Here is a 27,467-nt window from a genome sequence, read left to right as displayed (position 1 = left end):
TACAAGGTCTTTGGCGGACAGGGACGGACGTAACTGGCCCGGTGTCTCCTCGGCACTCCGTTTTTTCCTGGAGGGAACCCGCCATGCTCAGCACAAGCCCATTTGGCAGGGACCCCCCAAATCCTGCTGGCGTGGGAAACAAGCAATCCAAGGTGCAGCAAGGAAGGGCCAGCAAACACAAGCCCTAAAGCCGCCACCTGTTGCACCACACCTGGCAAGCTGCGGCTTCCCAGGCATGGGGCTGGCCAGAGCAGGAGGCGGCTTTCTCACCCCACAAACTGCAGGAACCGGTTTTACATGTGCCACAGCCTTCCCACCCCACACTCAAGTAAAAGCTGCTGTGGCTGCAAAAGTGAGGTATCCAGTTCACATGCTGAGGAGGCATCTCTGCAAGTGGTTTTTGTGCCTGTTCCCTCAGTGAGCCAGCACTGCCTTTGCGAGGGATGCTGGACCACAGCCACATTCGGAAAGCACAGGCAGGGACACGCACTTCGGTCAAAGGGGCAAAGATCTGGGGTATTACTCCTGGCCAAGCCTCTGCAAAATCGACCGTCATGCCTGCCTGTCCCGTGGGAGTAACGCAGGGACATCCCCCACGCAGCGTGCAGCACAGAGGGAGTTCAGCCATCTGTACATGGGAACATCCCCTAGCACTGCATTGGCACCCTTCCTCTCCAGCCAGCTTTCCTAAGCCCAGGGCTATCTGTGCTCGCAGCAGAGAGGCTACTACGGAGCCCAGAGATTCAAGAGGCGGGAGTGAGGGAAGCGGGGGTCCTCTCCCTGGGAGGGACGAAAGCCAAGAGCCGAAGGGCTGTTCTCGCCCCACAGAAGGGAGGAGGAAGGAAGCGGTGCCTGTTCATTCCTGGGGCAGGAAGGGTAGCGGCACCACAGCAGACTGGCTGTTGCTCTCCCCTTCTCCTCCCCCACCGGACGGGAACACAGCCTGGCCCAGCCGCTCCTGGCAGGGACCGCGGCCCGGCAGCCAAGACAGGGCGGCCGCCCCAGCCCCGCACGGGACGTGCCCGCTCAGTGCCGAGAAGCCGGCACGGGTGAGAGGGACACTGAGCCTCCGAGCACTTCAGGGCTGCCCGGGGCCCAGCGGGCCGGAGCTTCCCCGGGCCTGGAAAAAGCCCTCAGGAAGAGCCGGGGCGGTCCCGCTTCCCCGCAGCGCACCCCTGCTGGGGGCCGCTCCCGCCCGGCAGCGGGCTGGGGGCCGCTGGGGGACGCCGGGGGACACCCCCCGCCCGCCGCCCCCGGGTGCCGCCGCTCCCCCCGGCAGCCGCCACAGCGCCGCGCGACTCAGGCAGCGAGTGGGACGTCACCCGAACCCGCCCCCACCACCGGCCCTGTGCGCAGGCGCGCGGCACGCGACGGCGCCGACGGGGCGCGGCGAAGGGGCGGGGCGTGGCAGCGGGGGGCGTGGCGGGCGGCGCGCGGCGGCCGGGGCGCGCGGCGGCGGCGGCAGCGCCATGTCGATGGAGGACCCCTTCTTCGTGGTGAAGGGGTGAGCGCCGACCCTGCGGAGAAACCCCGCGCCAGGGGGGCTGTGGGGGGCCGGGAGCGTCCCCGGGCGCGGGGGGGGGCTGGGCACGGCCGCCCCGCAGCAGGGGAGGCCCGGGGGGTGGGGGGTGCACGGCGGTCGGGGGTCTCTGGAGGCGCCCGGGGCGGGGGAAAATGGCGCCCCCGTCCCCCCCCCCCCTTCTGCGGCTGGGGGGGGGCAGGTCTGGGGCGGCCCTGGGGTGCCCGGCGTCGACGGCCGGGCGCGGAAGGCCCCGGGGCGAGGCGCTGCGCCGGGCAGGTGCAGGGCCGCGCCCGGGCCTCCCCGCACGAAGCGCTCCCCGCTCTCCGGGCCAAGGAGACCCGAGGTTTGTAGGTGCAGCCCCGGGTACAGGGGCGGGCGGGGAAGCGGGAGGTGCAGCGCTGCCTTGGCTGCAGGTGCGGCTCCCGGCACGCTGGCCCCGCTGGGGGACAGCCTGCCCGGATGTCCCCGCGGCGGCGGTGGCTTGGGAAGTGTCTCCCAGCTGCAGGCAGAGCAGGGCGGGCTGGCTCGTGGGTGGCATCCCCAAGGGGCCAGGGCTGTGGTGTCCAGGCGGAAAGATGGAGAGAAGCAGGGACCAAGCTGGGGAAGAAACTGCAGCATGGATGGTGGCCATGAGAGGAAGCAAGCAGAGAAGAGCCTGAACAAAGGCAAACACAAACCAAAGGTGGTCGAGGCAGGACGAGAGGAAAATTTTAATCGATAGGGTGAAAGCACTGTAGCCTCTAAATACTGCCCTTGGGGCCAGCTTCAGCTTCTGCTGCAGGCCTGTCTCCTGCCCCATATCGTGGTGAAACAGCACTCAGGAGTAGCAGAGCTGCTCGTAGGGGAGCGGTGGGGAAAGCCATGTGAGCACAAGAGGTGTGGGAAGGGATGCTGGTGCAGCCAGGGAAAGTCAATCATTGCCAGGTTGAACTGGTGCTAAGGGGAAAAAATACGAGTCGCTGTGGGTGGGGAGCAAATGTTCTGTCAAACTTTCCGGAGAGGTTCCAGTGCCGTGCGGGGAAGGGCTGGGAGAGGAGAGGGGATGTGCTGCCGCTCCCAGCATTAATTATTACCTGGCAGGTTGGGGTGGAAGGGGCTGGTGGAAGCCATCCAAGTTGCATTCAGTTTGCTTTCCTGGAGTTCGTAATGCTTCCCATCAGAGGACATCCAGCTCTGCTTTAAATTCTTGCTTGTGGGTACTTCCCCAAGTATACCCAGGTGAAAAAAACAAGACCAAAACTTTTGCTAGCAAATAGTGAAGGGAACGAAGCTTGCCAGATCCTCAGTGCGGGCTGCTGACTTTAGGGCACTAGGTGTGGCAGACTCGGAGCTGTAGGCGTGCGAGGAGAGGAGGGATGCGTGTCAGGGTGCCGAGAGACTGCAGCTTCGACAACAAAGTTGAGTACTTCAGGCCATGGTGTAATGTAGAGAGAGATGCAGCCCTGGCACCCCTGCAGGATGCGTGCTCAGTTCATCTGTCCTGGGCTTCCCCCACTGATAACCTGCTTTCCTTCACTGGAGATTAACACCTGCATCTTACGTGGATACTGTGTGCAAGCTCTTGGGCTCATGGTGGCCACCTTTCACACCAGCAAAGTCTGGGCTCATCTGCATCCCTCATCCCGGCTTCCCATGAACCTGGGGGAGCAGTTCACAGCTCAGGACTGCAGCGTTTGTAAATACAGATAACCACACTGATGGACCGTGACCCAAGCTTACGGACCCTCTTGCCCCAAACCATCAAAGCAGCGTTCAGTACCATCAGCAAAGCTGCCTTCCCATGCTGTGAATGCACTCATCTCCAAAAAGCTTAGAGCAGCAGAAAAGATTTCTGTTCCCTAAGCCAGCATAGTAAAGCTGTGTATTTTTTTAATGCTAAATTAAAATAAACAGCGCTGCACTCAACAGTCTGCCTGGCTGTATTGTGGGGACAGTTCCTGTAATTCTGTGTGCCCTTGGGGTGTCTTACCTAGGTAGTCAAGAGCCTTCAGAGGAAAGCTGTTTAGAGGAATGCGAAACATTAATTGCCAAAGAGCAGCCTTGTTCAGACACTCTGCCCTGGCTTGCCTGTGTGACACTTGACAGAAACCTCCCCTAAAGAAACAGGTCCCTTCATTAATAGCTGACCTGTAAGTTGTTGTTGCTCAGCACTTTCTGCTGCAAACAAGAGACGGGATTGTCTAGCAGGTAGGGAAAATCCTTATTTTACAAAATAAACTAAAAATTGTTTGAAGGAAAGATGTTTGGGAGAAAGCTTTCCTTCCCTGCTCAGCTGGACGTGGGGCTGTCTTGCCATGATTGCTGCAGAGCAACTGATGATAATCCCTTTTTCTTCTCTTTAATCACCCCGGTTGCAGGGAGGTGCAGAAAGCCGTGAACACCGCCCAGGGCCTCTTTCAGAGGTGGACAGAGCTCTTGCAAGATCCCTCCATCGCCACAAGAGAAGAAATCGACTGGACCACTAATGAGCTCAGGAATAACCTGCGGAGCATTGAGTGGGACCTGGAAGACTTGGATGAAACAATTAATATCCTTTCTGTGGTCCTTTGGAGGTAGGGGTGTGCAGTTCCCGAGTTGTACTAAATAGCCAAATACCAGTACTTGCCAGCATTTACCTTTTGCAGAAATCAGCACTATTTGGGATTGAATTTTGCATTTACATCGGCTTTTCTCAAACTGCAAATGAGAAATTAAGGCAAATGTGTTCAGCAGAAGGATTTTCCTTTTGCCTTTTTGTTTTCCTTTTGACAAGGTATGTTTTAAGATGCTTTGTTCTAGAAAGCCTATTGTGTTGTATGAATTTGGATTTCTGTGTAGTCAGTCATACTCTAGGCTGGCTTCCAGAAGTACTCCTTTTCCCTTGTGTTCATCTGAACACTCCTGAAAGCGCTGCACAGCATCAGAGAACAAAAAAAAAAAAATGCAAGAGAGAAACCTCACGCTGGTGTGTGTACTGCACAGTACATTCCTGCCATGCCTGTTTTTTCCTCCAGTGTTTCATACTTTGCTAATCAAATTTTGGGAAAAGGCACGGCGCAATGGCCACTTGGTAGATCCCCGCTGCGGCATGCTCGGGGTTTGTGTATCTGTGCGCATACCCAACACTGCTAACGGGGACTCCTTGACTTGCTGCCTACGCATTGTTGAGGCAAACCCGCGGAAATTCAACCTTGATGCGACGGAGCTGGGTATCAGGAAAGCCTTCATCACGAGCACGCGGCAGGTGGTCAGGGTAAGGAACGTGGGCTTGGGGTGGGAGCGTGGGGAAGGCAGGGGGAGTGATTAGGTGATTAAAAAAAGGAGAGCTTGTGGCCATTTCCATGCTGAACTGGAGAGCAGAGAATAAACCTGCTACCTGCTCTCTCTCAGGCTTCCTCCCCTTCCCCGTGCGCTCCCTCCTGGGGCTGCCCAGATGGGTTTGGGGCTGTGGGGGTGCAGGTTCCCCACGGCATACCCTCCTTTTCTGCTGCTGCCCTGTTAAGTCTTCACACCTCTGTTACAACAGAAAGCCTGGGAACATATAGTAAATGGGGAGGAAGAATAAAGACCCCGCTGCGATGTAGGGGAGGCTGGAGCCTCCCTTCAGAGTTGAAGGAAATCGCGACTGTCCTGTGCTTTTGTAGCACTAGTTTTCAAAAACAGAGAGTCCACTTTGAACACTGACAGATGGTTAAAGTCTAGCATTATTGACATGGTGACTTCAACTTCCTACCGCTACAAAATAGTCCAAACAACCACTAGATTTATTTTTAACTCGAGGAAGATTTTTTTTTTTAGTTTAACCTCACACCTCAGAAGCAAAAGGAGGATTTTAACAACTTGGTGGTAATAGAGAAGATACATCTTCCCAAAAGCTTCACTGCTTGGTAACAAGCTGCTAGTTAGGAAGTTTTCTCACTATTAATAGCTACACCGAGCGTAGCTTAGTTTCTGGCGCCCCTCATGACTCCGATGTTCCTGCTTCACGAAATACATTGCTGTGGCTGGCAGCAAGCTTGTTACCCTGCCTGCAGTCCTGTGGTCTGGTTGCAGTTCCTAAGGCTTGCTGCCTGGCAACTGATCCGAAAACCACTCTGGCCCCAGGTAGCAGGCATGTACGCACTGCTTTGCCCTTAGTGTAGTCCACTCCCAAATGGGCAGGATCAGGCAAGCCCACTCTATGGTCCTCTTTTCCTGGCTGAAAACTGCTGGCTAATGGGTTTTGGAGTAGTGTCTCTTACTGTTAAATGAAATTCATTAGTGGCATTATGCAGCTGACTTCCAGTTTCCATGGGGGAATTCGTGATGCACAGCAGCACGTGCATTAGCCGGTGAGAAGTAACTGAGTGGGATCTGGTGCTCTTAGGTGATGTATTACACATCTCTGAACAGTAAAACGTACCGAAATGTTCTGGTGACATCAGAACTGCGCTGGTGGATCACCCTCTGCTAGATCATATTGACTACTTGCTAATCTATCCTATAAAAACTAGACTACTTTGTGTTGTGATGGGGAGCATTCTGTGGCTAGTGATCTTCTACAGGAACTCAACAGCAAAACTTAATTGATAAAAGAGAGAATGTAGGCACAGTCAGAGAGGATGGCCACAGGACAGGAAATCTATCTCGTCCTATGCAATATAAAACCAGATGCAACTGGAAATAAGGTGCAGGGGGTTACAGGCTTCCGAGACTGTGAAGAACATGACTCTTCCTTACAGTCTATCAATGGGAATATTAGTTTATTATTATACAAATCAGTGTTTCTGGCTGTAGTGGAGCAAAATGAGTAGTAAATAAGGAATATTTTCAAAATATCCTATTGCCATTTATTCTAGTATTAGTAAAATGATGAACTGTGATGAAGCTTTCTACAATATCCTTCCGGACTCTTCAAAACTGTACTTTTTCAAAGAAAATCTCCCTTCCCTCACTCCCCCTAAAGAAACCTTGCTGGGTATAGACAGCCCCATAGCACCCTGAAACTGCCTGTCACCTCAAATCCAGCGCTCACATACTTCTTTTGTTGAACAAACAGGAAATGAAGGATCAGATGTCAAACTCCTCCATGCAAGCACTGGCTGAAAGAAAAAACAGGCAGGTAAGAATCAGAAACGGGCAAGTTAAGTGAGTGCGGTGGCTGTTTGGTACTTTAAGGAGTGAGGAGGATTTATCAGCTCTAGCAGCTGTTGTCTTAAGGTATGCATTAGGTGAAACTTCCATTTTCATTTACTCAAAGGCCCCACATCATAAGGTGGAGTGTATAGCATTGATCAAAACTGCATAAAAAGCTGTAATTAAAATATATATCCTGTCTGTAGTTCATCCCCTTAAAAACCTTTGTTCTGGGAAGGGGCTTGCATGCTGCAGCAAAGCTGCATGTTTGAACTGTGTCTGTTTTGCTGACCTGAGAGAGCTGGTTCTCGCAGGCATGTTGCTGCCACCCTCTTCCAAGCCTGTCTCTCAAAGCAATAAGTCAGCACTCGCCATCTGTCTCTGTCTTCAGATCTGGTTGTGTACAACTGTCAGCGTTGCATCATCCTGCGGAAAGGGGAATCTCCCTCCTCCTCGGGGGGAACAGACTCAGAATCCATGTTAGTGAATGTAATCCTGCACTCTGCTGTATTTAGGAGCCAAGATGCTGCAATATCCTTTCACACAGCTGCCGCTTGTAATCGTTAGCCATGTAAGAAGATGGAAGAAACTCAAGGAGTCTCAGGTTGTCTGCACTTGTAATCTAAGGAATAGAAATAGATGTGGCTTGTGCTCCTCCCTGGCAGACAGGGAGGCTGTAAGGAGATCTCAGAGCTGACTTCCAGAGCTGCCTCAGTAAAAGTTGGTGTGCACTTCATACAATTAACTTATCTGGCTGCATGAGTCTTACTACTTGTGGCAAAAATGACAAACTGCAACAAGCTACTGAGAAGCACAGAGCTGATTCCTGAGCTTTTTACAGGGTTAATTGACATGCTTGGCAAACACTTGGAGAAGCAAAGTCCCTTACACCCTTGCTCAAACAAGTCTGTAGCTGTCTCTGCGTTTTGCTGCTTTCCTTTGTGCAAAGTTCCTGCTAGCTGCAGGAGACCATATGGCCCAGCTCACACGGCAACATCTGGTCAGGAAAACTTACTTCCCCTTGCCGTCTTCCTCTCCCTTCCCCAGCCCCTTGCCTTCCCTCCAGACCACGAAGCTTGTGCTGGGCTGCGCTGCAGCGGCTTTTCCAGTGTGCTTCTTGCGTCTTGAGAGTCTGGCTGGTGGCAACCTGACCCTCACAGACTAAGGCTGGCAAACAGAGGCCTTTCTATTAAAGCTGCAGCAAAACTAGTGCACTGCGTTAAATAAGCGGTAGCTGTACTTGCCATGAACTGGAGAGAACCAGGAGCTTGCTCAGTGTCTCGGGGGCAGACAAAGCCAGATGTCCTGCTGGCTTCCTGCGCAGTCAGTCCCTCAGCTTTCCTTGCTCCTCCTTGAACCTTGTAAGGCAGATGAACTGTAGAGACTGTCTCATTTTTAGCCTGCCAGAGCAGCCTGGTCATTATCTTGCTGTTCTTCACAAATACTTGGTCGTCTCCTCCTGCCCATGACCAGAAGCTGCGAGGCGGTCTCATTACAAGTCGGCCTTGCCTCCACGCTGGTGGGCAGAGCTCCCTAACCCATTCGTAGTGCTGCCAGGTGCAGCTCCTCACCTGCAGGCCACGTTCATTCTCCAGCATCTGTTGGTCATGTTATACCCCTTCCAGGGACCAGACTTACTCAGCTGGAAAGCCACGTCTCTGCTGGCTTTGCACAAGCTTCTCTGTTCGGGTTTAGAGCAGGTAGCGAGTGTAATCTTGTATGCTGGCAACTGAATGGTATTCCGGAGGAACAGGTAGCCTGAATCAAAGAACATGAGCATACAACACTGCTGTGGTTATATATTGCACTGTTTTACTGTTAGCTCAACTGGTTAAGTACTTTATCCAGACCCTCTTAAGCCCCTGTCATTAGTAGCACAGTGTTCAGTTCGAGCTATACATCTGTTAACACAATGTATCCGGATACTTCCCAGCTTACATGTCCTAGCACACAGTGCTGCTTCTTGAGCAGATCTTTGCTAGTCCTTTGTGCTGTGCAGACCTCCTGCATACACCGTCTGTTGATCGTACTCCAGAGGTATATCTGCAATATCAGACTGCAGAGACTTCCCAGGCTGGCATTTTGGCATTACATCGTTTTAGTTCATGACAGCACTCTGGCTGAGTAGCAATAGAGCAGGAGGAAAAGGATGCTGTCTGTGTGTGTACAGGAGTATTGCCTCGTCTGCCTTCCCACTACACCCTGTAGACGGGCTGTGAGCAGACACAAGGGTGTTGCTAAGGGCTCTCTGCATCTGTTTAGGCGCTCCTGGGAGAAAGCGGGAGTCAGAGTTGGAGCTCTGGACCTGACAAATACAGCCGTCTGGACCGGGAGCTGCAATTAGCAAATTCACACTTCATTGAGGAGCAGCAAGCTCAACAACAGGTAAGGCAGCTAGCACCATGCATACTAAATAACTTTGCTTGCCAAATGGGTACCAGGGGGGATGAGGTACAGGCTGCAAGAGCCAAAAAAAAAATCCAGTCCATGGCTGGTCTAGATCCAGGAGCCTGACAGCCCTCCTCTTTGCTTGCAGCATATACCTGTGCATGCATTTCCTGTACAGCACAGCTTTGGATGCATCTTGGAGAAGAGATTTTAATGCTTGAGACTTGGGTCTTCTGTTCTGTGCAGAAGGCAAACAAGATGATCTGTAAGATGTAGCACACTGAGCTTTAATACTACAAGGATTGCTGAAATCCTTGGAAGAGTGGAAACACTGCAAACAGAAGAGAGCCTGTTTCTCTTATGCAGCTTCCCCTGGTTAAAAAAATGAGCTGATGTTTGCTGTTGTTTGTGTGCATCTTCTTTAGAACAGGCTAGGAGCAGGAGCACGTGCCTGCTTCCTTTTCCTGCCTTTGTCAACATGAGATTCGTGAGAAAGCCTGCGTGAGGGCTTTGTGAGAACCCCTGGCGAGGTGCTTCCGTGCCACTGGGGCAGTTCGTCTGGAGGGGTTCCTGGGCAACACTCAGACCCTCGTGCATCAGCCCACCCAAACACGGGCCTTTAAACAGGCAGCTTCTCGGAGGCAGCAAAGTCTGCTAAAGCTCCTGACCCATGACACCGCCCCGGCTTTCAGACGAGTTTTACCTAGTGACTCTAGGAAGATAAATAGATTCAGAAGTAGGTAACTAGGGTAAATCTAATCCTTAGCGTGACTATGCCCTGAAAATGACTTAAAACATCAGCAGACCTATTCCTTTGGCACATTTGGAGCCAGGCTTGCTATTTTTAGCTATAGAAGCTGCAACAGCCTTTTACTCACATTAACCCCTTATTAGCTGCAGCATGTTCCAGGTTGCATTTCCCAGGCACAGCATCAGCATGGCTCCCTGGTGCTTGCTGCCACACCTGCTGTGGGCAGGGGGGCTCATGGAGGTTTTGATGACCAGCCCCTGTGGCTTTCAAGAGTCGCCTTAGCAGTGGGTGCAGTAGGGAAGGGAGGGGACATGGCTGAGCTGAGGCTGGATTTGGAGGGATGTCAGGAGACTGCAGCCTGCTGTGCCACGGGGATGCCATGCTGGGGAGGCTTTCCTGTGGCTGTCACTTCTCCAGCATTTCTTAGGAACACGGTCCTCGTTCTTGGTGGCTTAGGTCTGTGCCCAGGCCCTGCAGCTGATGTTGGCCGAGCAGCAAGTGTCTGTCCACTGGATCGGCTGGCTCCGACCCAGCTGCAGGAGGCAGCAGACCTGTAATTGCCGGTTTCCCTTCTCTTTGGCCCCAGTTGATTGTGGAGCAGCAAGATGAGCAGTTGGAGCTGGTCTCTGGCAGCATCGGGGTGCTGAAGAACATGTCCCAGCGCATTGGCGGGGAGCTAGAAGAGCAAGCAGTGTAAGTGTGGGACACGGCACTGACAACCCGGTATGGGGCAACACAGCTGGAGGTCCTCACGCATATATCTCTGCCCTTGTTAGGGCCTTGAATTTACTAGTCCCTCGGGCAGCCTCTCCTAGCCAGCCTTTGATTTTAGGCAGTGGAAAGCATTTCTTGCTGCAGCCTGCAAGGATCCAACCACAGTCTCGTTCATTTGAAAGCTTGCACCTAGGGCAGGCTTAGCTGCCAGTTTACCTTTCCTTCTTTCTCCTTCTTTTTAAACGCTCCCCCTAAGGCACACAGTTACGCTCCTTGGCTTCAGGCAGCCAGCAGTACCGAACAGATAAGGGAGGGAGGTGCTATGTAATGGGAATACCGGGCGCTTTCCCACTCCACAATGTTTTGTGCTGCCCCTGGATAACTGCTTGACCCAGGAGTTCTCAGCTCTGCCTTGCTGCTCTGAAACACGCAGCACAGAGCTACTATTCATAGTTAAAGCTAAAAATAACCCTCACCCACGCAAAGGGTTAAAGGGTAGCTCACAAAGTAATTTGCATCCATCCATTTACATATAAATTAGATTTCTTTCCCAGTGCATGTCCTTTGCAAACAAGTGCATAAAGTTTCCAGTTATGCAGGCTAACAGCTACCACTTCCAAAGAGGCTTGAAGGGTTCGTGCCTAAAAACCCTCCTTGGCTGATAGAGACTGGAGGGCTATGTCCCTTGTGAAGTGATGTCTTCTTTGATGGAGAGGAGGAACTTTAAACCCACCTCCTGTACAAAGTCTTGCAGCATGAGAGTCTTCTGCTCTCACGGAAGCAGATGAGTGTGGTGCGTCTGTTTCCAAATCATCGCGTAAGCCATCAGTGCTTGCTAGACAGTAGCAGATAAGTACAGCAATGAGTTTTTTACAACTCTTTCTTTTTCCCCCACTGAATGAAAGTTTAACAAGTGCTCTAGAACTCCAGATGAAGGAAGCTGTCCTTTGAAACCAGTCCCACTGGCTGGAGATGATTGGATTGGTACCTTGATTCTGGACGTGCTTGTTTCTCTTCAAATGAGTTCTTGGCATTGACAAAGCACGGCTTCAGGAAGGCTTTCAGATTCATTACAGTTGCTGTGTGGAGGAAGTAGAGGGGTAACTTTCATGCAGAGCTTAAAAAGTAATTGCAAATCTCATTCCTGCTTGATACATGACTGGAACAAGATTTTAGCTTCAGCTGCAAGCCCTGAACAAGAAAAGAGATTTAAAGTCCAAGCTAGCACCTAGATCTATCTAACCAGTCTCTGCTAATCACAGATTATAAATGAGACTTTCCTCTTAAAAGGAGGAAAACCCCCACTCCTCACCTCGCAGGGGTGCGTAGAGCTCAGCTGTGAACACGCAGGGGGGACCAGTCCGACAGGAGTCCCAAATGACTTCCCGCTTTCCACCAAAGCAGAGCTGCTGCTTTAGCGGGTTTGGGTTTTTTTTACCCCCTTGGGTACTTCCAGGAGACCGGGCCACATTGCGTTCCTCTGCCAAGGTGTGATACACTAGTCACATCGGTGCTTTGATCGGTGTGTGCGAGCGTGCTGAGAAATCCCGAAGGGATGCACTGCTTGCTGACGACTGCTGTGCTTCTCTGTCCCCAGGATGCTGGACGACTTCTCCCATGAGTTAGACAGCACTCAGTCGCGGCTTGATAACGTCATGAAGAAGCTTGCCAAAGTGTCTCACATGACGAGTGGTAGGTCCTGGGAAGTGGGATCCAGTCCTGGAAAGGGAGAGACAAGCCCTTGGATCTTTGGGCTGGGACGCTGCGTGCTCCCACCCACTCACAGCCATCCCAGACCTGAGCAGAGGGGAAGGAGCAACTCTCAGTGCTTGAAAGAGGGGGAAGACTTCCAAGCCCTGCAGCTGCTCCTGCCCAGACACTGCTCTGCAGCCTGTCCTTCGCCTTTATTTTATTTACAGATGCCTTTCTATTTATGCTGCTACTGCCGCAGCGGGAGAATCCCCCTCTAGATGGTAGGAGGGGAAGCTCTGCAGCCTCCTGCTCTGCTGCAGTTTCCCGGGCTGCTTGTGGAACAAAAGCTTCCAAGGTGCCATAAAACACTTGCCACCGTGTGTGGCTTCCCCCGCACCAAACGCTTGCCTGCGGCAAGCCCCTTCCCAGATCCCACCTGCCCTCGGGCTGCTGGTGCCTGCTGGCCCACAGGGCTGTTGTCGGTCAGATATATCTCTCAGCTGGCGGAGGAAAGAGGCAATTTCTGTGCTGGGGGGGAGGCTGAACCCACGAGAAAAGTCCTTATAAGGCTGTGCCTGAAGCTGGTGGGCTGGCGGGGTGCCGCAGGCAGAGCAAACAGGAAGCCCAGCGTGCCTGCCGGGAAGTCCCCCGCTGCCGGCTCGCCTCTCCGAGCGCTGGCGATGTGCCCGGCAGTCGCCTCCTCCGTTACACCTCTCCTGTGGGTGCTTGGGTAGCTCCTGGAGGCAGCAGCGAGTCAGGATGAGAAGTGTTCCTGCTCTGCAGGATTAGGCTGGTCAGGGGATTTATGAGGTTGTGGAAATACGGCCCTAGAGAGACCATTTGGAGTGCTGACAGTGGACTTTGGGTCACCAGTAGCCCAGTGGCAGCATGACCCCTGGCAAACCTTGCATATCTCCCCTTTCCTCTGGGAAAAACGCTTTGATCATTGCAGAGTGCTTCTGAGAGTTGTGAAGGAGCTATCCCTGGCATCACACAGGCCAAGGCTGACCAGGAGGGCTCTTCTGGGGTGCCCAGAAGTTGGGGGGTGGCAGCAGCCCTGTCCCTGCTGGCTGCACCATCGTCTCACAGGAGCTTTCTCTCTGCCGTCGCAGACGTGGCCATGGACAGATGGCAGGTCTCAGAGGCGATGCAGCGTTGAGCTTCTGCAGAGCATGCACAGGGCCAGCGAGATGTAAAGACGTCCAGGGGAAACCTCATTCCTGGCACTCTCCCAAGGGGAGGTGCCACAAACTCTTCCTGGCAGAGCTCTTTTGGGCAGCTTTCACTGGACCCCTTCTTCTTCCTCTAGCAAACAGGTTACTCCATGAATGAGCAGCAACACACAGCAGCTCTCTGCTTGTTTCTCCTGATTGCTTTTGAACTGGCTTATCAAATCTGTTTGAACTTGGTTGGGGACAAGCCTCAGAATTCCCACAGCTGTCCCCAAAAATGGATGTATCCTGGAGGAGAAACGCTGTCGCCCCATGGGCTGCAGTGGGGCATGCTGCCAAGGCAGCTGCTGCTTTGGCTTTTTATGGCTTCTTTAAGCCTAAATTGGGCTCCTAGCAGTACAGCGAAGAAAAGCTCTCCCCCAATTTTCCTTCCCTGTTAAAGCGGGAAGACTGACCCTTCCTTTTCTTTCCAGATCGACGGCAGTGGTGTGCAATTATCGTCCTCTTCGTCATCTTGCTGGTGGTGCTCATCCTGTTTTTCGTCCTGTGATGGACTGAACTTCCTCGGACGTCCCCTTCCTCCCCCCCGCCCCCATAGCATGGGGAAATGAAACTCTCACCGTTTCCGTCCGCCCACAGAGATCCCCGGCAAGAAAACCTGCACTAGTTCTCACCATTCTCCTCTGAGGACCACGGCTCGGCTCTGCCGGCATCTCACCTGGCCCCGGGGAGAGGGGGTGGAGGACTGGAGCTGCCTCCTCCCCCAGTGGGGTGCAATCTGGACCTGGGCTCCAGGTCTGGACCTAGGCAGCTGGAGGGGGACTTGACCCCTGCACTTCCACCCCGTGCAGGTAGGAGCCGGTTGCAGTGGTCCCGAGCCACCTGCGGTCGGATGCGGACACAGAGCAGCGAGCCCTGGGGAGGACGGGACGGGGGGGAGGAATTAATTAATTCACTGAGCGTTACAAACCACATCGCCAGCGTGCGGGTGCTTGCCAGCCAAAAGCATTACCAGGAGGAGCGGTGGCGTGAAACCCCACGCAGCCACAGCGAGGGAGGGGAGCCCTGGCCGAACTCCCCCTGCCCCACGCCGCCTTCCTCCCACGGGCCGGTTGCGTGCTGCCAACTTACCGCCAAGATACCATGGTGAGTCTGCAGCCGGGCATTCACATCCACCGCCCCTCGGCAGAAGCTTACACACGGGTGAGCCTTAGGGTGTAGTGTCCTGCCATCGGCCGGCTGGGCGCGATTAGAAACCCCAGAGCTTTAAACTTGGGTTGATGCACACTGAAAGCTGGCAAACAACCGTTAGCCGGAGAGTGAGTTTCTTAAAGCTTAAGATTGCCTCCTTCGTTATACAAGCCTCTAAAGCTCATTGACGCTTTCTTTGCCCTTGTATAACTGAGTAACTGCTTCTGTTTAACAGCCGCTTCCCTTTGGCAAGTGATTTGTCAGGTCTAAGATAACTTATTTTTTTTTAAGGAAAAAAAACTTTAAAGATTTTTTTGATGACCATTCAAGCCACGTTCTCTCTGCAGGTGCACGACACACATTATCAGAGGAATGGGGCTCAGTTATGTATTCTAAGTGCATATGAACTTGTAAATAGGATGTCTTAATTTTTCCCAACTGCTATTTTTTGGACACCTCTGTTGTAAGCAACCAAAAGGCAGGAGATACGAAGCTAGGTCATGTTTCTGTATTACTTCCCAGTCCTTTTGTTACCTTTGAGTTGTTTGTGACTCAAGTTGTCTCAGCAGTGTCGGATAGCCTGGTTGCCTCCCTCGTACAGTGAATTAGGAGTTAGCCAGGTGGTCGATCCCAAAATGTGATGAAGAAAGCTCACCCTGGCAGTATCACAGGGGAGAAACGCTGATGGGGGGGTTGTGCTGCAAACACCGATTGCAGAATATGGGGTGACTCTTCAGGAAAGCAAAAATTATTTCTTACTAACGTCTGCTCGCATATTTAAGTTGCAAACACCAAAAGACTTGGGACAGGCTGGCTTACGCCTCCCATCGGGTCTCAGATGGGGCTGGGGGAGGAAGTTAATTGGTGCTGATGCTAAGACTTCTGCTGACATTGCAAATCGCCCCCGAAAATCATCCTCCCAAGTGGGAAGCTGACTGCCAGACAGCTTTACCTCCGGGATGCTTAGCCCGGACTGAACACTCCTCCCCACTGGGTTTGTGGCTTCCTTCAAGCAGCTGCATGACCTCCCCTGTCCCCCCCCACAGGCGCTGGGCGCTGACAGCCAGCAGGGGGGCGAGACCGAGCTGCCCTGCCACGCCTGGGCAGGTGCTCTCCTCGTTAACGCACATGTGCCCTTAGCACCAGCCCACACTAATTATTTCAGCAGTTGCTCTTTATCCTTGCAGAGCACCTTGTTTCTTTTGGTTCCACTGCAAGAAATATGTGGTGTCTCCTTTCCAAGGCTGGCTATTGCAGTGTCTGCACGGCTCCTTGGGCTTAATACCTCTCCAAGAGCAGGTTCCCGGGAGCGCGAGTCTGACTGGGGAGCGGGGCTCGCCGTTGGCTGGTATTTGCACACCTCCGATCCCCACGTTATTGTCAGTGTGGTTGTGCATCCTCCGGGAACGACTCCCGGCGCTCCATGCTGGACCACTCCTTCATTAATCTGGCATACTGCCAGAGGACAGCCCAGCTGCTGGCATCACCGCAAGCCACTAAAATGTCTTCGGTCCCTTTTCCTGTGTACATTTGCTTTTTCTGTGTTGGTGGTGCCCCTCCCTTCAACACTAAATAAATGCATTGCTGCTGCGTCACGCTGGGCAGCAGCAGAGATCACCGGTCGTTCTCACAGTGACCCTTGCTTGGGGACAAGTGGGGTGTCTCCTGGCGCTGGGTAGCAGGAAAAGCTCCTGCCAGCATCTGCCGGGCATCACCCTCCTGGCTTTTAAGGCACAAGTGGCAGCTGCAGTTTCTGGGGTCCCCTCTGCGCTGCGGGCAGCCGCTGCCCAGATGTGGGGGATGCTGCAGGCAGCGGCTGCCCAGCTGTAGGGGTGCCACCATGCAGAGGGCAGCCATTGCTGCCGTGCCTCCTCCGCTTGCTGGCCTGGGCACCTGCCGGAGGGGCTTGTCCCTCCACAGCCGCCCCCGCGCTGTGGCATGAGTTTCCACGGCTGGAAAAAAGAAAACCCCAAAACCAGCAGCAGGAGCGCAGCCCCCCTCTGTGATTAGTTATGGATACAGCAAGCGCGTCGCCGCTGCTGTCCCGGCAGCGCTCGCAGGAAGGGGAGAGCAGCCCCGACACCCCGTGCTCCCCCCCAGCCCACCATGCTGCTCACGGAGCAGGGAATGGGGGTGGTTCTGCTCTTCGAGGAGTGCTGCGGGCAGCCGAGCCCTCCAGCTGCCTGCCCAGGGCCCCCCAGCACCACAACACGGTCAGGAGGCAGCTGTTGGAGTGACTGGGCCACGGGAAACCAAGGCAGCAAAGACCCTGAGCCCATCCAGACACCTCCCCCCAAAACGCAGGCTGCCCGGGGATGGCAGTGGGGAGCCCCCCAGCACAGCTTTCCAGGGAGCATTGTCCCCCGAGAATGCCCCCCTGCCCTGTCCCCATTTCCCCACCCCACAGACCACATGGGTCCTCGGGCCCGAAGAGCTCCTCCTGCCCTCAGCTGGCAGCAGCCCAGCTCTGCCTGTCCCGGCCATGCCCCCCCCGCCACCCCGCAGCCCGGACACGCGTTCAGCACCCCAGACAAGCCGCCCACTGCGGTTACGCCAGCCCTGGGGGGCTCAGCCCCACGTGAAGGCACCCACACGCTCCCCAGCACCCAGACCCATCCCCGGCTCCCGCATCCACCAGCAGCCCCACGATCCTGGGGCTGGGGCACATCCTGTCCCTTGGCCAAGTGTCACCCCCCCCCAGCCCCTCTGTGCCACCCACAAGCCATGGGCACCGTGTTTTGTGATTACATATATATATATATATATATATTGCAGTTTGAAATAATTTAAAAGAAACCCACCAGCCCTCGGGCACAGGTTTCCAGCGGTGGCAGGGAACCCCGCATCTCCTGGGGATGCAGGGACTGGGCACCCCCACTCTGGTCACCCCCGTGCCCACCAGGACAGACCCACCCTGGCTCAATGGCAGGGCTGGACTGTCCCCTGTCCCCACACTTGGGGCAGCTCCTGGAGACACTGGACACTGTCTGGGGGGTCCTTGGTCCCGTTCTGCCTCCCGGGGCTGGGAAACCCGCCTGCCCCCACCGCAGCGGGGAGCCAAGCGTGACACCAGACCAGGACGGGTCCTGGCACCGTGGGGCAGCTTGGTCCACGCCACGCCGTCCTGCAGCATCCCGGGACGTCAGTGGGACATCATCCTCCTCCCGCTGGGTTTTCCGGGAGCCGTGCCGGGGCTACCGGGGTGCCGGGCGGTGCCTGAGCACGCGGAGGGACAGGGTGTCCGCCCGGAGCAGCAGCTCGCGGATGCGGGCCAGCCCCAGCCCCGAGACGGCCGCGCCGTTGACCTGCAGGATCTCGTCCCCCACGCCCAGGAGCCCTGCGTACAGCTTGGCCGTGCCGGCGTCCGCCATCTCCTGCACGTAGACGCCTGCAGAGAGGGACAGGGGTGGGTGAACCCCCCCCACCCTGCGCCCCATGACCAGGGCTGTGCCCTCTGGGGTGCACAGCAACAAATTCGCTATAAATGGCCTTTGGGACAGGCTGCTGATGGACACACGGGACTGTGCGTGGCCAAAGCCACACGTGGCAGCACCCCCCTCATCCACCGTCACCCCTTTGGGGCTCGGCGGCGATGGAGCAGCCCCCTCCACCCGTCCCCACGCTCACTCCTGGGGAGGGACGAGAGCCACTACGGAGGGGCTGTGCTGTGCCACCCCTGAGGTTCGTGTGACGCTTTGGGACTACCCCACTGTACCTGTGTCGGGCCGGCCGTGCCCAGAGGTGACACAAAACCCAAAGGCGCCATGGGGGGGTCGCTGCAGCTCCAGCTGGCTGGTGCCATCGGGGAAGACCTCCACCACGCGCCCCACCGCACGCAGCCGGCCGGGCGCCCCGATGTCCTCCACGCTCAGCGAGCGCCGCGGCCCCAAGCCCCCCTTCCTGCGGGGAGAGGGGAGACGGGGTGAGCGGGGACCCCGGGAAGCTGCCGGGGACCGGGTGATGGGGTCCCCGGCTGCATTGAGCCGCCGCACGTGGCTGAGCACCCCGAAACAGCCTTCGCAGGGACGTGCCGGGCCCCGTCCTACCTGTCGGCCGTGGTCTGGGGCAGGAGGTAGGCGCTGGCGCGGGGCGCCTTGCCCAGGAGGGGTTGCAGGCTCTGGACGGAGGTGGCTTTTCGGGGCTGGCAGAAGGGTGACGGTGACACCTGGGGAAAAGCACCTGCTTGAGATGGGGATGACTGTGAACACCGTGCGGCACCACAGCCCCTCACCTGCCAACGTGCCCAGGGAGCAGGGGGCATGGGGGCATCCCGCGCCCCCTGTTCCCCCACCGGAGCCCTCCCCAAACCACCGCCGAGGAGGGATAAGCCAGTGTCCCCTGCTGGGGGCCAGGACACCTGCCCAAAAAGCAGGGTTTCTTGCAGAGGCGCCTTGCTGCTCAGCTGGCTGGGACACACAAGCCGTGACCTAAAACCAAGTTACCCCATTTCCCCTCCCCAAATCTGCTCTTCCACCCCCCTTCACTCCCTCCTTCCCCTCCCACTCCCCATTTGGCTCCGTGCTTTTCAAACCCAGCAGGTTCAGGATGGCACGTGCCCCCCACGCCCCCCCGGGACTGCTGGGGCCGTAAAGCGATGCTCAGGAATGCTTCACCCAAGCCCAGCACCCCTCCTCTTGTGGGACCCCCCGGTCTCCCCACAGACATCCACCCACAGGGGGGGGAACTTTTGGGCTCACCAGCCGCAGGGACTGCAGGGAGGGAGATTTCTTCATGCCAGGGCCGTCCGGGGGGGTGCTGCCGGGGGCCGGGAGCTGCTCCATGCTGTAGCAGCGGAAGCGGCCCAGGCGCTGCTTGGTGCTCTGGCTCAGGCTGCACAGGAGCTTCTTCAGCCCTGACGCCGACGCGCTGCTGCCCTTGCGACTCGCCGGCCGACCCGGCTCCCTGGATGGAGAGGGACGATGACGGTCATCCACCACGTGCCTGGTGGGGAGCATGACTGGCAGCTGCCTCGGCGTGCATCCTGCACCCACCTTGGCAGCCTTGAGAGCCACAGCACGGTGAAATTGGGGTGCACGGTGAGATTGGGCTGCAGCCACCTCCCCGCAGTGATAACCCAGCATGAGCAAGGCACGGCTTCACAGGCTGAAGAGACCTGAAGGGCCCTCTACCCATTTTCCCCATACTTTCAGGGGTTTAAGACCTTTCAGACCTCCCCTGCTCTCTGCCCAAAGGGATCACATCCTGCCAAGGGACTTGAAAAACCCAGTGCCACCTCTGAACCCTCCTGCCAGGCTGAGACATGCTGCACCTGGGCGCAGGTCTAGCGGGTTTGTGTTTGGCAAGCCCCAAGGCAGCCTCTGTTTAGCGGCCGATCATCCCCAAAAGGGAAGATCTGGCACTAAAGCGAAACCCCCTCCAAGGCTGCCTGCTGCCGCATTGCTGCAACACCCTGTGCGGAACCAGATGCGGGGTGAAACGCAGCTCCCCCCAACCCATTTGAACACGCACGCACGCGTGCAAAATCGTCACCCCTGGACCGAGGTTTCCAGCGCCAAAAGGCACGGTCCCACCGGGAAGCCCTGGGGGGCTCAGCTCGGCGGCGTCCCGCTGTGCCGAGGGGGGATGCTCAGGGACGCAGCTCCCACCGCGCGGTGCGGGATGCCAGCGGCCCCTCGCTCTCGCTCACCCGTGCGCCGTGCTCCTGCCCAGGTGCCGTTGCTGCGCTCCGGGCGTCCCGGCAGCTTCCCCGGGGGGACGAGCAGCCTCCTGGGGCACGGGGGCGGCTGGGCCGGCAGCGGGCTGCGACGGTGCCCCTGTAGCCACAGTGAGACAGTCACGTCCCCGCCTCATTGGGGACCCCCCGGGCACCCCTGTGTGTGGGTCTCTTACCTCTGCCCATCCCCGGGGAGTCCTGCCCGACCCGGCTGTGGGTGTTGTTGCAGTTGTTGGTGGACAAGGCACGGAGATGGCTCCCCGGGAGCCACCTGGGGCTGCAGGGACCCCGCTGCTCCCCCGGCCCTGCCGTTCCCCCGGGCTGGGGGGATGCAGCGCTCCCACCATCGGGCTCTGGGCCTCGGGCTCCTTGGCTTGATGCCCGGCGGCTGCCACCAGAGAAGAGGGCTTTCCTGCAAGGCACCTGGGAGCAGGCCTTTTTGGTGGAGGGGGGAGCGGGGAGGTGGGTGCCTGGCATTGGGGTGGCAGCCCCCGGCTGTGAGGAGGGCTCCGGGGGCTCACTGGGCTGCTGTGGGGGACGAGCGGCGTTTCCCACCCCCTCGCTGTCCCCCGGATGCCGGCGGGGGTCCTCCTCCTCCCGGCTGCCAGCTCTCCCCAGCAGTGGGGGGCAAACAGCCCCCGGCCGGCTTGAGGTGTCACCTGAGCCCCCGTCCCCTGCACAGGGGCCACCGCTGGCCGCGCAGGGGCCACTGCTGGCCGCACACGTCTCCTTCCCAGCCCTTGCCTCCAGCTGCGGGGCAGCACGGGGGGCCCTGTGCCCACGAGCCCGGGGGTCCCGGTGCCCCCGCGGGTGGGGGCTGCGGGGTCCTGCCTCCTCACTGTCTGTCCGGCAGCCGTCAGAGGTGTCGGTGCTCTCCAGGGCTGAGTCCACCTCGTCGATGTAGGTGACGTCCCCAATGTACGTCTCCTTGATTTTCTCAGTATGGATGTGCTGTCGGGAGGGGAGGATCCACAGCGGGGACCCCCGGGGGCCCAGAGCCCTGGTTTTGGGCTCCGTCCGCGCAGTGTTCGACCCGCCGCTATCCCCTGGGATGCTTCCTTGTGCCGCAGGGCTGCTTTCAACCACGTCAGTTGCTGCGGACGAACCTGCGCCCCGGCTGGCGGTGGCACCAAGGAAGGAGCCGCAGGCGCTGCACTTGCCCCCAGCCACGAGGTCGCTGCTCCGGGCTTTGGGCCGGCCGGCCCTGTCCCCCGGCTGCCCACCGCCGGCCGGCTCCGGCGAGGAGAGCGCCGAGCCCAGTGCCCGCCGGTGCCGCAGCTGCAGCCGCTCCAGGTACCGCACCTCGGCGTCACGGGCCGACTCATCCTCGAAGCGGACGCGGGACGGGGAGGGTCCCCGGGGCCGCCGGGGCCACCCGCAGCTCGACTCCCCGCTCGACGAGTCGCTCAGGCTCCCGCCGTCCCGCGGGGCGATGCTCGGCCTCCCGCTGGGCTCCCTGGCGTGGGGACAGACAGACAGACAGACAAGCTGCAAGGGCTGTCTGGTTCCCTTAGGTGGGAGGGGGAGAACCCAGCGCAGGAGATGCAAGACGGGCAGGAGGGAAGTCCACCCGATGCTCCATGTGGCCCCGCTCCCCTCCAGCCCTGTGCCCGGGCTGCCCAGAGCTGGAAGGGTGAGGGGCTGCGGCCATGCCCTGCTGCCACAGCCCCACCTCCATCACCTTTCCCCTGCACCGCGGTGCGTGGTTAATCAGTCCGGGAACACCGAATCGCACGTGACCTGGCGCAGACGGCAAGCCGCGGCTTTGGTACAGCCGTGCAGCACCAAGCCTCCTCCGGGGAGGCACTCCCCATCAGCTGGGAAACACGATCCTCCCGAGCCAGCCGGGAGCACACCGTTAACGCCTCCGCGTTATCATAAAACACAATTAAACGCCCCCCAAATATTACGCTGCAGAGACTTCACGCATGCCGGGCAGGGGGACGTTCCTGCGAGCAGAGGATTGCTCGCGCAGGGGTACAGGGCTGCATGCGGCAGGTCAGCCCCTGGCTCTGCACACATGGATGGACGGACGGACGGACGCGCGTCTGCACGCGCACACTTCCATGCTTTGCACGCGTTTGCACGCTCTGCACCCGCACCAAATCCAGATACGCCCCCGAGAGCACCGAGGCGGCGGCGGGGGGAGGCAGGACGCGGCCCGCGGGGCTGGCACTGACCTGGGGTGCGCGGCAGCGGGAGCGGGGAGGAGGAGGATGTCGTGGCTGGCGCGCAGGGGGTTCGTCCGAGCCTTCATGCGGGCACGCTGCAGCAGCTGCTTGGCTTGCTCGTGCCGTGGGCTCAGCTCGAGCTCCTGCCCGGGGACAAAGGCCCTGCAGCCCCGCAGCAGGAGGGGGATTAGGAAAAAATAACAGGGATTAGATGTGGTTTAACAGTGACGATGAGGCTGCTCTGCCCAGAGGAAAAAGGGGCCTGGCCTCCATTCACCAGCGGGCTGGCTGCCACGCCAGGGCACAGCCAGGCGGGAGCCCCTGTACCCCCCCAGTGCCAGGTGGGAGGAGGGGGGTCGCACCCCACACCGGTGATGCTTTGGGGGGAGGCCCAGCACCCGCACAGCTCGGGCACCGGCTCAGCCGAGGCAGCGCTTTGCACCACGGGCGTCCCGGAGGTGGATGGGGAAACTGAGGCAGGCGCTGCCTCCGATCCCCGCCAGTGTAAATCCTGCGGCGATGTGAACACAGGTAGGTTTGGGATGACCCCCTGACCTGGCTGCCTTCCCTTCCTTGCAGGGGGTCTTCCCTCGCACCCCCCGGCCCCGTCGGCGGCAGGGTGGGGGATCTGTCAGCTATGGGAGGGCACAGCCCTGCTCCAGCGCTGCCTTCCCTGTCGGCCATGGCCCTAATCCCCCTGATTAAAATAATCAGCTCCGGCAGTCACTTCGGGAAGCCTGGCCTTAACCTCTTCACGGCAGGAGGGTGGGTGCATGCCAGCCCCCAGGAAAGCCCCCCGTGCAAGGCCGTGGGGTCCAGGCTCCCCCCCGGGTTTCGGCTGCCCCCACTTGCAGGGAGCACGGCATACCTGGCTCTCAGCGTTGCACCCGACTGGCACCGATCAACCCCAGCCACCGGAGCGGAGCAGAACCAGTAACCACAATACAGGGGGGTCTTCCCCACTCACTTGCTTCCCCCGTGCAGCCCCCGAGCCCCCAGCCCTGCTCCCCAGCCCGCGCGCTGCCGCCCAGCTCACCTGCCCGTCCCGCCTCTGTATTTTTAGTCCGTATCTCTAAGGTTTATCATTAGGCCAACAAGATTACACACGCCTGCCGCCTCGATCCTCTTAAGCACCTGGAGCAAATTTCTGTCCCATCCTCTTCCCAGCTCCCTTCCCACTCGGGGTCCCAGCGGGAACCCCCCATGCCCAAGCACCACATGGACACCCGGCTCGGCCTGACCCTCCTGCCCCGCTCGCACCGAAGCATGGCCGGAGCCCGTGCACGCTCCCCCCGCCGGCTGCCACGCTGGGGGCTGCCCCACAGCCCTCCCCCAGAGCCCGGCCAAGCCCCAGCACTGCTTCACAGGGTGCATTTAAAATACAAGACTGGGGAGGGGAAAGAAGGAAACGTTCCCCCCGCACCACGCTGGGACAGACCTACCTGCAGCCCTCGGCGTCCTGCAGCGAGACCCCCGAGTCCCAGTCCCCGTCACTCGCTGGCACCTCTGAAAGGCAGGGCAGGGAAAGGCGTCAGCCTGGCTGGACTGCAGACCCCACCCCTGCCCCCCTCAACAGCACCCCCGTACCCCAGCCCCACGGCTCAGCCCGTCCTAACGAACACCCTTTTTGGGGCTAATTCCCTACAGGGCACCCCAGCTGCTCGGCTCCGCAGGGGCCCCAGGGGAGCAGGACGTGGGGTAACACCACCCGGCGTGGGGTGTGCCCACGGGGATGGGGATCTCGGGGTCGTTAGGGCAAACGCTTTCGAAGGAAAAATGAATTTCCTTTTCTGGTGGCAGCTTGGAAAGGGAAGATGATGCCCACAGACCTCGAGTGCCCCGGAAAGTGGGTTTCTTGCTCTTGCTTTTAGCAGCGAAATTCTTCACCAGGGCGCCGGAGGGGACCGGCAGCAGCTGGAGCATCCCGGTGAAGCGGTACCCCATTTTATTTGTGGGCATCTCCTACAGCTGCCGGTGACAGGGGTGCAGCACCTGTGGGGGACGGGGCAGCCCCGGGATGTGAACCAGCACCGAGCTGCACCCACAGCGTGGGAGGCTGGAGGACGGCACTGAGGACCCCCCCTTTGCCCCAAAGTTTTTCCTTCCCGCTCCCCCGGCTCTGCCGAAACAGCCGCCACCTGCCCAAAATACGCACCAGCTGTGGCGAGGCCCAGCACCTCCTGCAGCAGCCGCCGGTTCCTCTCCACCCGCTCGGCCAGCGAGAGCCTCTCCCAGCCCTCCGCTGGGGTGGGGGACACAGAGGGACCCCCCCGGTCCTGTGGCAGGGTTCGTGCCTCTTCTTCCAGGGGGGCTGTCTCATGGGGGGAGGCAGAGCCCTGGGACCCGCCACCCTTGTCCCGGGGGAGCTCGGTGCCTCCCGGCACATCTCCCCTGGGTGCTGGCACCCGCCAGAGCCCCGGGGTGCCGGTGCGGGGTGCCGGGGGGCCACCGGCCGCAGGCTCCCCACCGTCCAGCAGCCCGTCCGTCAAGTAGGTGCGGAGCTGAGCCCGCGGCTCCACCGCTGCCACGTCCACCCCCAGCTTCCCTCGCCGGGGCCGGGACTTCTTGGGCGAGGGGCGCTCAGGGGCGGCCGAGGGGGTTCCCGGCCAGCCGGCCCCCCGCTTCTCCTTCAGCGCCTTCACCTTGCTCTCCAGGATGGCGTGGGGGCCACGGGCGGCCTCGGGGCGCTCCAGCGGGGCGGGGGCTTGGCCGTGCTGCTTGGGGGGCCGCAGCACCTGCCGCGTCTCAGCGGGAGAGCCCCCCTCCATGTGCCCTGTGGGGAGAAAACCCAGGGGAGGGTGGGCGAGCCCCCACGCTGCCCTCACCCTCCTCCCGCCTTGGCAGCTCCTGCAAGCAGCATCACCCACGCCTGCCCAAGGCACCGCAGACACCCGTGGCAGAAATGCCCGTGCCCGGGGTGGGGGCGAAGGCACGCAAAGCCATTGCAGTGCACAGCCCGGTGGGGAAGGGGACAGGGACATGGCACGGCACGAGGCCGCCCACCCTCAGCACTGACACCGCACCAGCATCACTCTGGAGCAGGGGGAACGGGGCAGTGATGGTTCTCCAAAGCGGGCGGCCAGGGGCTGAGCAGGAGCGCGGGTGCCTGCTCGTGCTGTTTCGGGTGCTCGGGCGCAGCCAGCAAGATGCTCCGGAGGGAACTGGTGCTCTCCGAGCCAAATCAGGGCCCCAAAACTCCCCAGAAATCCCACCCAGATGCAACTCGATGACGGTGCCACCAGACAGGCACCAGCCCCCGGGGTCACACGCGTCACCCGTCCTGCCCCAGCTTCGTGGTCCCAGTGGCACCTGGGTGCCGCTGCCCCCCTGCACCCCGCCGGAGCATCCCGTCCCTGCTGGCACCCCCAGAGGAGCCTCCCCCACGGTGGGAGCATCCCATCCCCGCAGCACCCACCCCGGGGCCCATCGCCCATCCCCGCTGCCGGGACAGAGCAGCAGCGGGACGGGAGGCCGGGGCTGTCCTTACCCCCGGAGCAGCATCGGGAGCGGGCTGGGAAGAGGGAGAAGAAGGCGGAAGAAGGGAAGGAAGCAGGGGAGGGAAAAAAAAAAAAAAAAAAAAAGACAAACCAGCAAATCCCGGCCCCTTCAGCCGAGCCCGAGCTCAGCCGCTTGGCTGGGCCGTGGGGCCGCAGCCAGCCCTGCCTCCCGCCCGGGCCTCCTCCTCCTCCTCCTCCTCCTCCGCGCGCCCCCGAAGCGCGCACCCCACGCCGGGGCACCCGGCCGAATCTTGCACCAAGCCCGCAGCCGAAGTCCCGCGGGGGCCCGAGGGGCAGCACGGGGGTCCGGGGCACCCGCGCCAGGACAGAGGGAAGCCCGGCTGCCTTGGCCGGCTCTCAGGAATGTCCTTTGTCTGGGCTGCGGGCGGGGGAGGCGAGCGGGGAACGAAGCCAGCCCCCCTGCCCGGGCCTGCCGGGGGGAGCACCTCACCCCGGGGTGCGGGGTGCCGGGGGGGTCCGGCCCACACCAGGGGCTGGGGCTTCGGGAGGGCAAAAAGGATGGGGAGGGTGGTCCCGCCGGGGTGGGGGGGTTTTCTCCAACAGCCTTCAGACAGCAGCAAAGCTTGCCCGGTTTAGGCACCCTCCTGCGAGCATCACGTTTGCAGATGTGCTAAATTTTCCTGCGCTTTCCTGGAGGCCAAATGCTGCCTGGGCCCCACGGCAAGCCGAGGCCAACAGCTCCAGACCGAGCACCTTGAGGTGGGAGGACGGGGGGAGCTGAGCGTCGTATATCCATCTATCATCATCGCTAAAACCAGTGTGCAACAGCCACCCCGCAGAGCCACCCACGCTGAATCCCCATCCCCTGCCCTCCTCCCCCGAGACCCCACAAAACCCATCACGCGGGAGAAGAGTCCCAGGTGGGCGACCACTCACCTGGAGGCACCGGGGCCGCCGTCCCCAGGGGACAGGATGGGTGCTGCGGGGGCCATGGGCGTCCCGGCTCGGCTCTGACTGCCGCTTTAAGCCGCGGCTTTTGATATTTGTGATTGGTTTCATAATCCCGATCAAAAGGAAATCACCAGGATTATGAAATTGTTTTAATCCTCCCGGCTCCGGCCACACTGGCCCCCGCCAGCATAAGCAGCAAGAAATCACTTTCATCTTCTTAAAACATCCCCCATCACCCCAGTGGCCCCGGCACCCCCATCACGGCCAAAACTGAGCCCGAGGGCTTCCTTCCCCGCAGGGGCTGGCTGTGCTCACAGTGGCATCGGTGCTGACCTGCAGCAGGGGTGACTGCTTGCTCCGTGGGGGACAGACCGAGCACCTTCCCCCAGCTGCTCACAGGCAGGAGGGGACAGCTGGCAGGTTTGGGTGGGAAAGCCCAGGGCAGAGTGAGCCTCCTCGCCTCATACCCCAGCCCTGGGGTCCGACCTCTCCTGCGATGCCGGGACCCATCCTTACCTCCGCGCCATCCTGGGGAGGGGGCCTGGCTCCTCTGCCCGGGAAAACGCGCCTGGGAGGTGTCGTCCCCATCAAGCTGGGGACAAACCGCCCCGTGAGGTGCCAAAGCAAGGGCAGCCAGGCTCCTGCCACCAGCCAGGCAGGGAGCCGCGGGCAGGGAGCCGCAGCCGGCA

General features: G+C 59.2%; 2 protein-coding genes across 4 annotated transcripts; one reads left to right on the top strand and one right to left on the bottom strand.

The window, feature by feature from the left end:
- Window positions 1-1,410: 1,410 nt before the first annotated feature.
- On the top strand, window positions 1,411-15,016 carry STX6 (syntaxin 6). Of its 2 annotated transcripts, none has more exons than XM_075507971.1 (8): window positions 1,411-1,504; window positions 3,880-4,049; window positions 4,660-4,754; window positions 6,540-6,602; window positions 8,879-9,001; window positions 10,342-10,448; window positions 12,067-12,161; window positions 13,807-15,016. In XM_075507971.1, the coding sequence occupies exons 1-8, from the start codon at window positions 1,470-1,472 to the stop codon at window positions 13,881-13,883; spliced, it is 765 nt and encodes a 254-aa protein (XP_075364086.1). In that variant the 5' UTR covers window positions 1,411-1,469; the 3' UTR covers window positions 13,884-15,016. The 2 variants fall into 2 exon arrangements, with proteins under 2 accessions (XP_075364086.1, XP_075364087.1); XM_075507972.1 differs by lacking the exon at window positions 1,411-1,504 and adding an exon at window positions 2,608-2,714.
- A 2,270-nt stretch (window positions 15,017-17,286) lies between these two features.
- On the bottom strand, window positions 17,287-26,042 carry KIAA1614 (KIAA1614 ortholog). 2 transcript variants are annotated; one of them, XM_075507965.1, is made up of 10 exons: window positions 25,958-26,042; window positions 24,525-25,142; window positions 23,812-23,875; window positions 22,379-22,531; window positions 20,375-21,654; window positions 20,172-20,298; window positions 19,222-19,426; window positions 18,571-18,689; window positions 18,240-18,424; window positions 17,287-17,912 (listed from the first exon to the last, which is right to left on the bottom strand). In XM_075507965.1, the coding sequence occupies exons 2-10, from the start codon at window positions 25,135-25,137 to the stop codon at window positions 17,719-17,721; spliced, it is 2,940 nt and encodes a 979-aa protein (XP_075364080.1). In that variant the 5' UTR covers window positions 25,138-25,142; window positions 25,958-26,042; the 3' UTR covers window positions 17,287-17,718. The 2 variants fall into 2 exon arrangements, with proteins under 2 accessions (XP_075364080.1, XP_075364079.1); XM_075507964.1 differs by lacking the exon at window positions 25,958-26,042 and adding an exon at window positions 25,857-25,921.
- Between the last annotated feature and the right edge of the window lie 1,425 nt (window positions 26,043-27,467).

The sequence above is a fragment of the Mycteria americana genome, chromosome 7 (genome assembly GCF_035582795.1).
Source record: "Mycteria americana isolate JAX WOST 10 ecotype Jacksonville Zoo and Gardens chromosome 7, USCA_MyAme_1.0, whole genome shotgun sequence".
NCBI classification, from domain to species: Eukaryota; Metazoa; Chordata; class Aves; order Ciconiiformes; family Ciconiidae; genus Mycteria; species Mycteria americana.
This window is presented reverse-complemented; position numbering and strand designations above follow the sequence as displayed.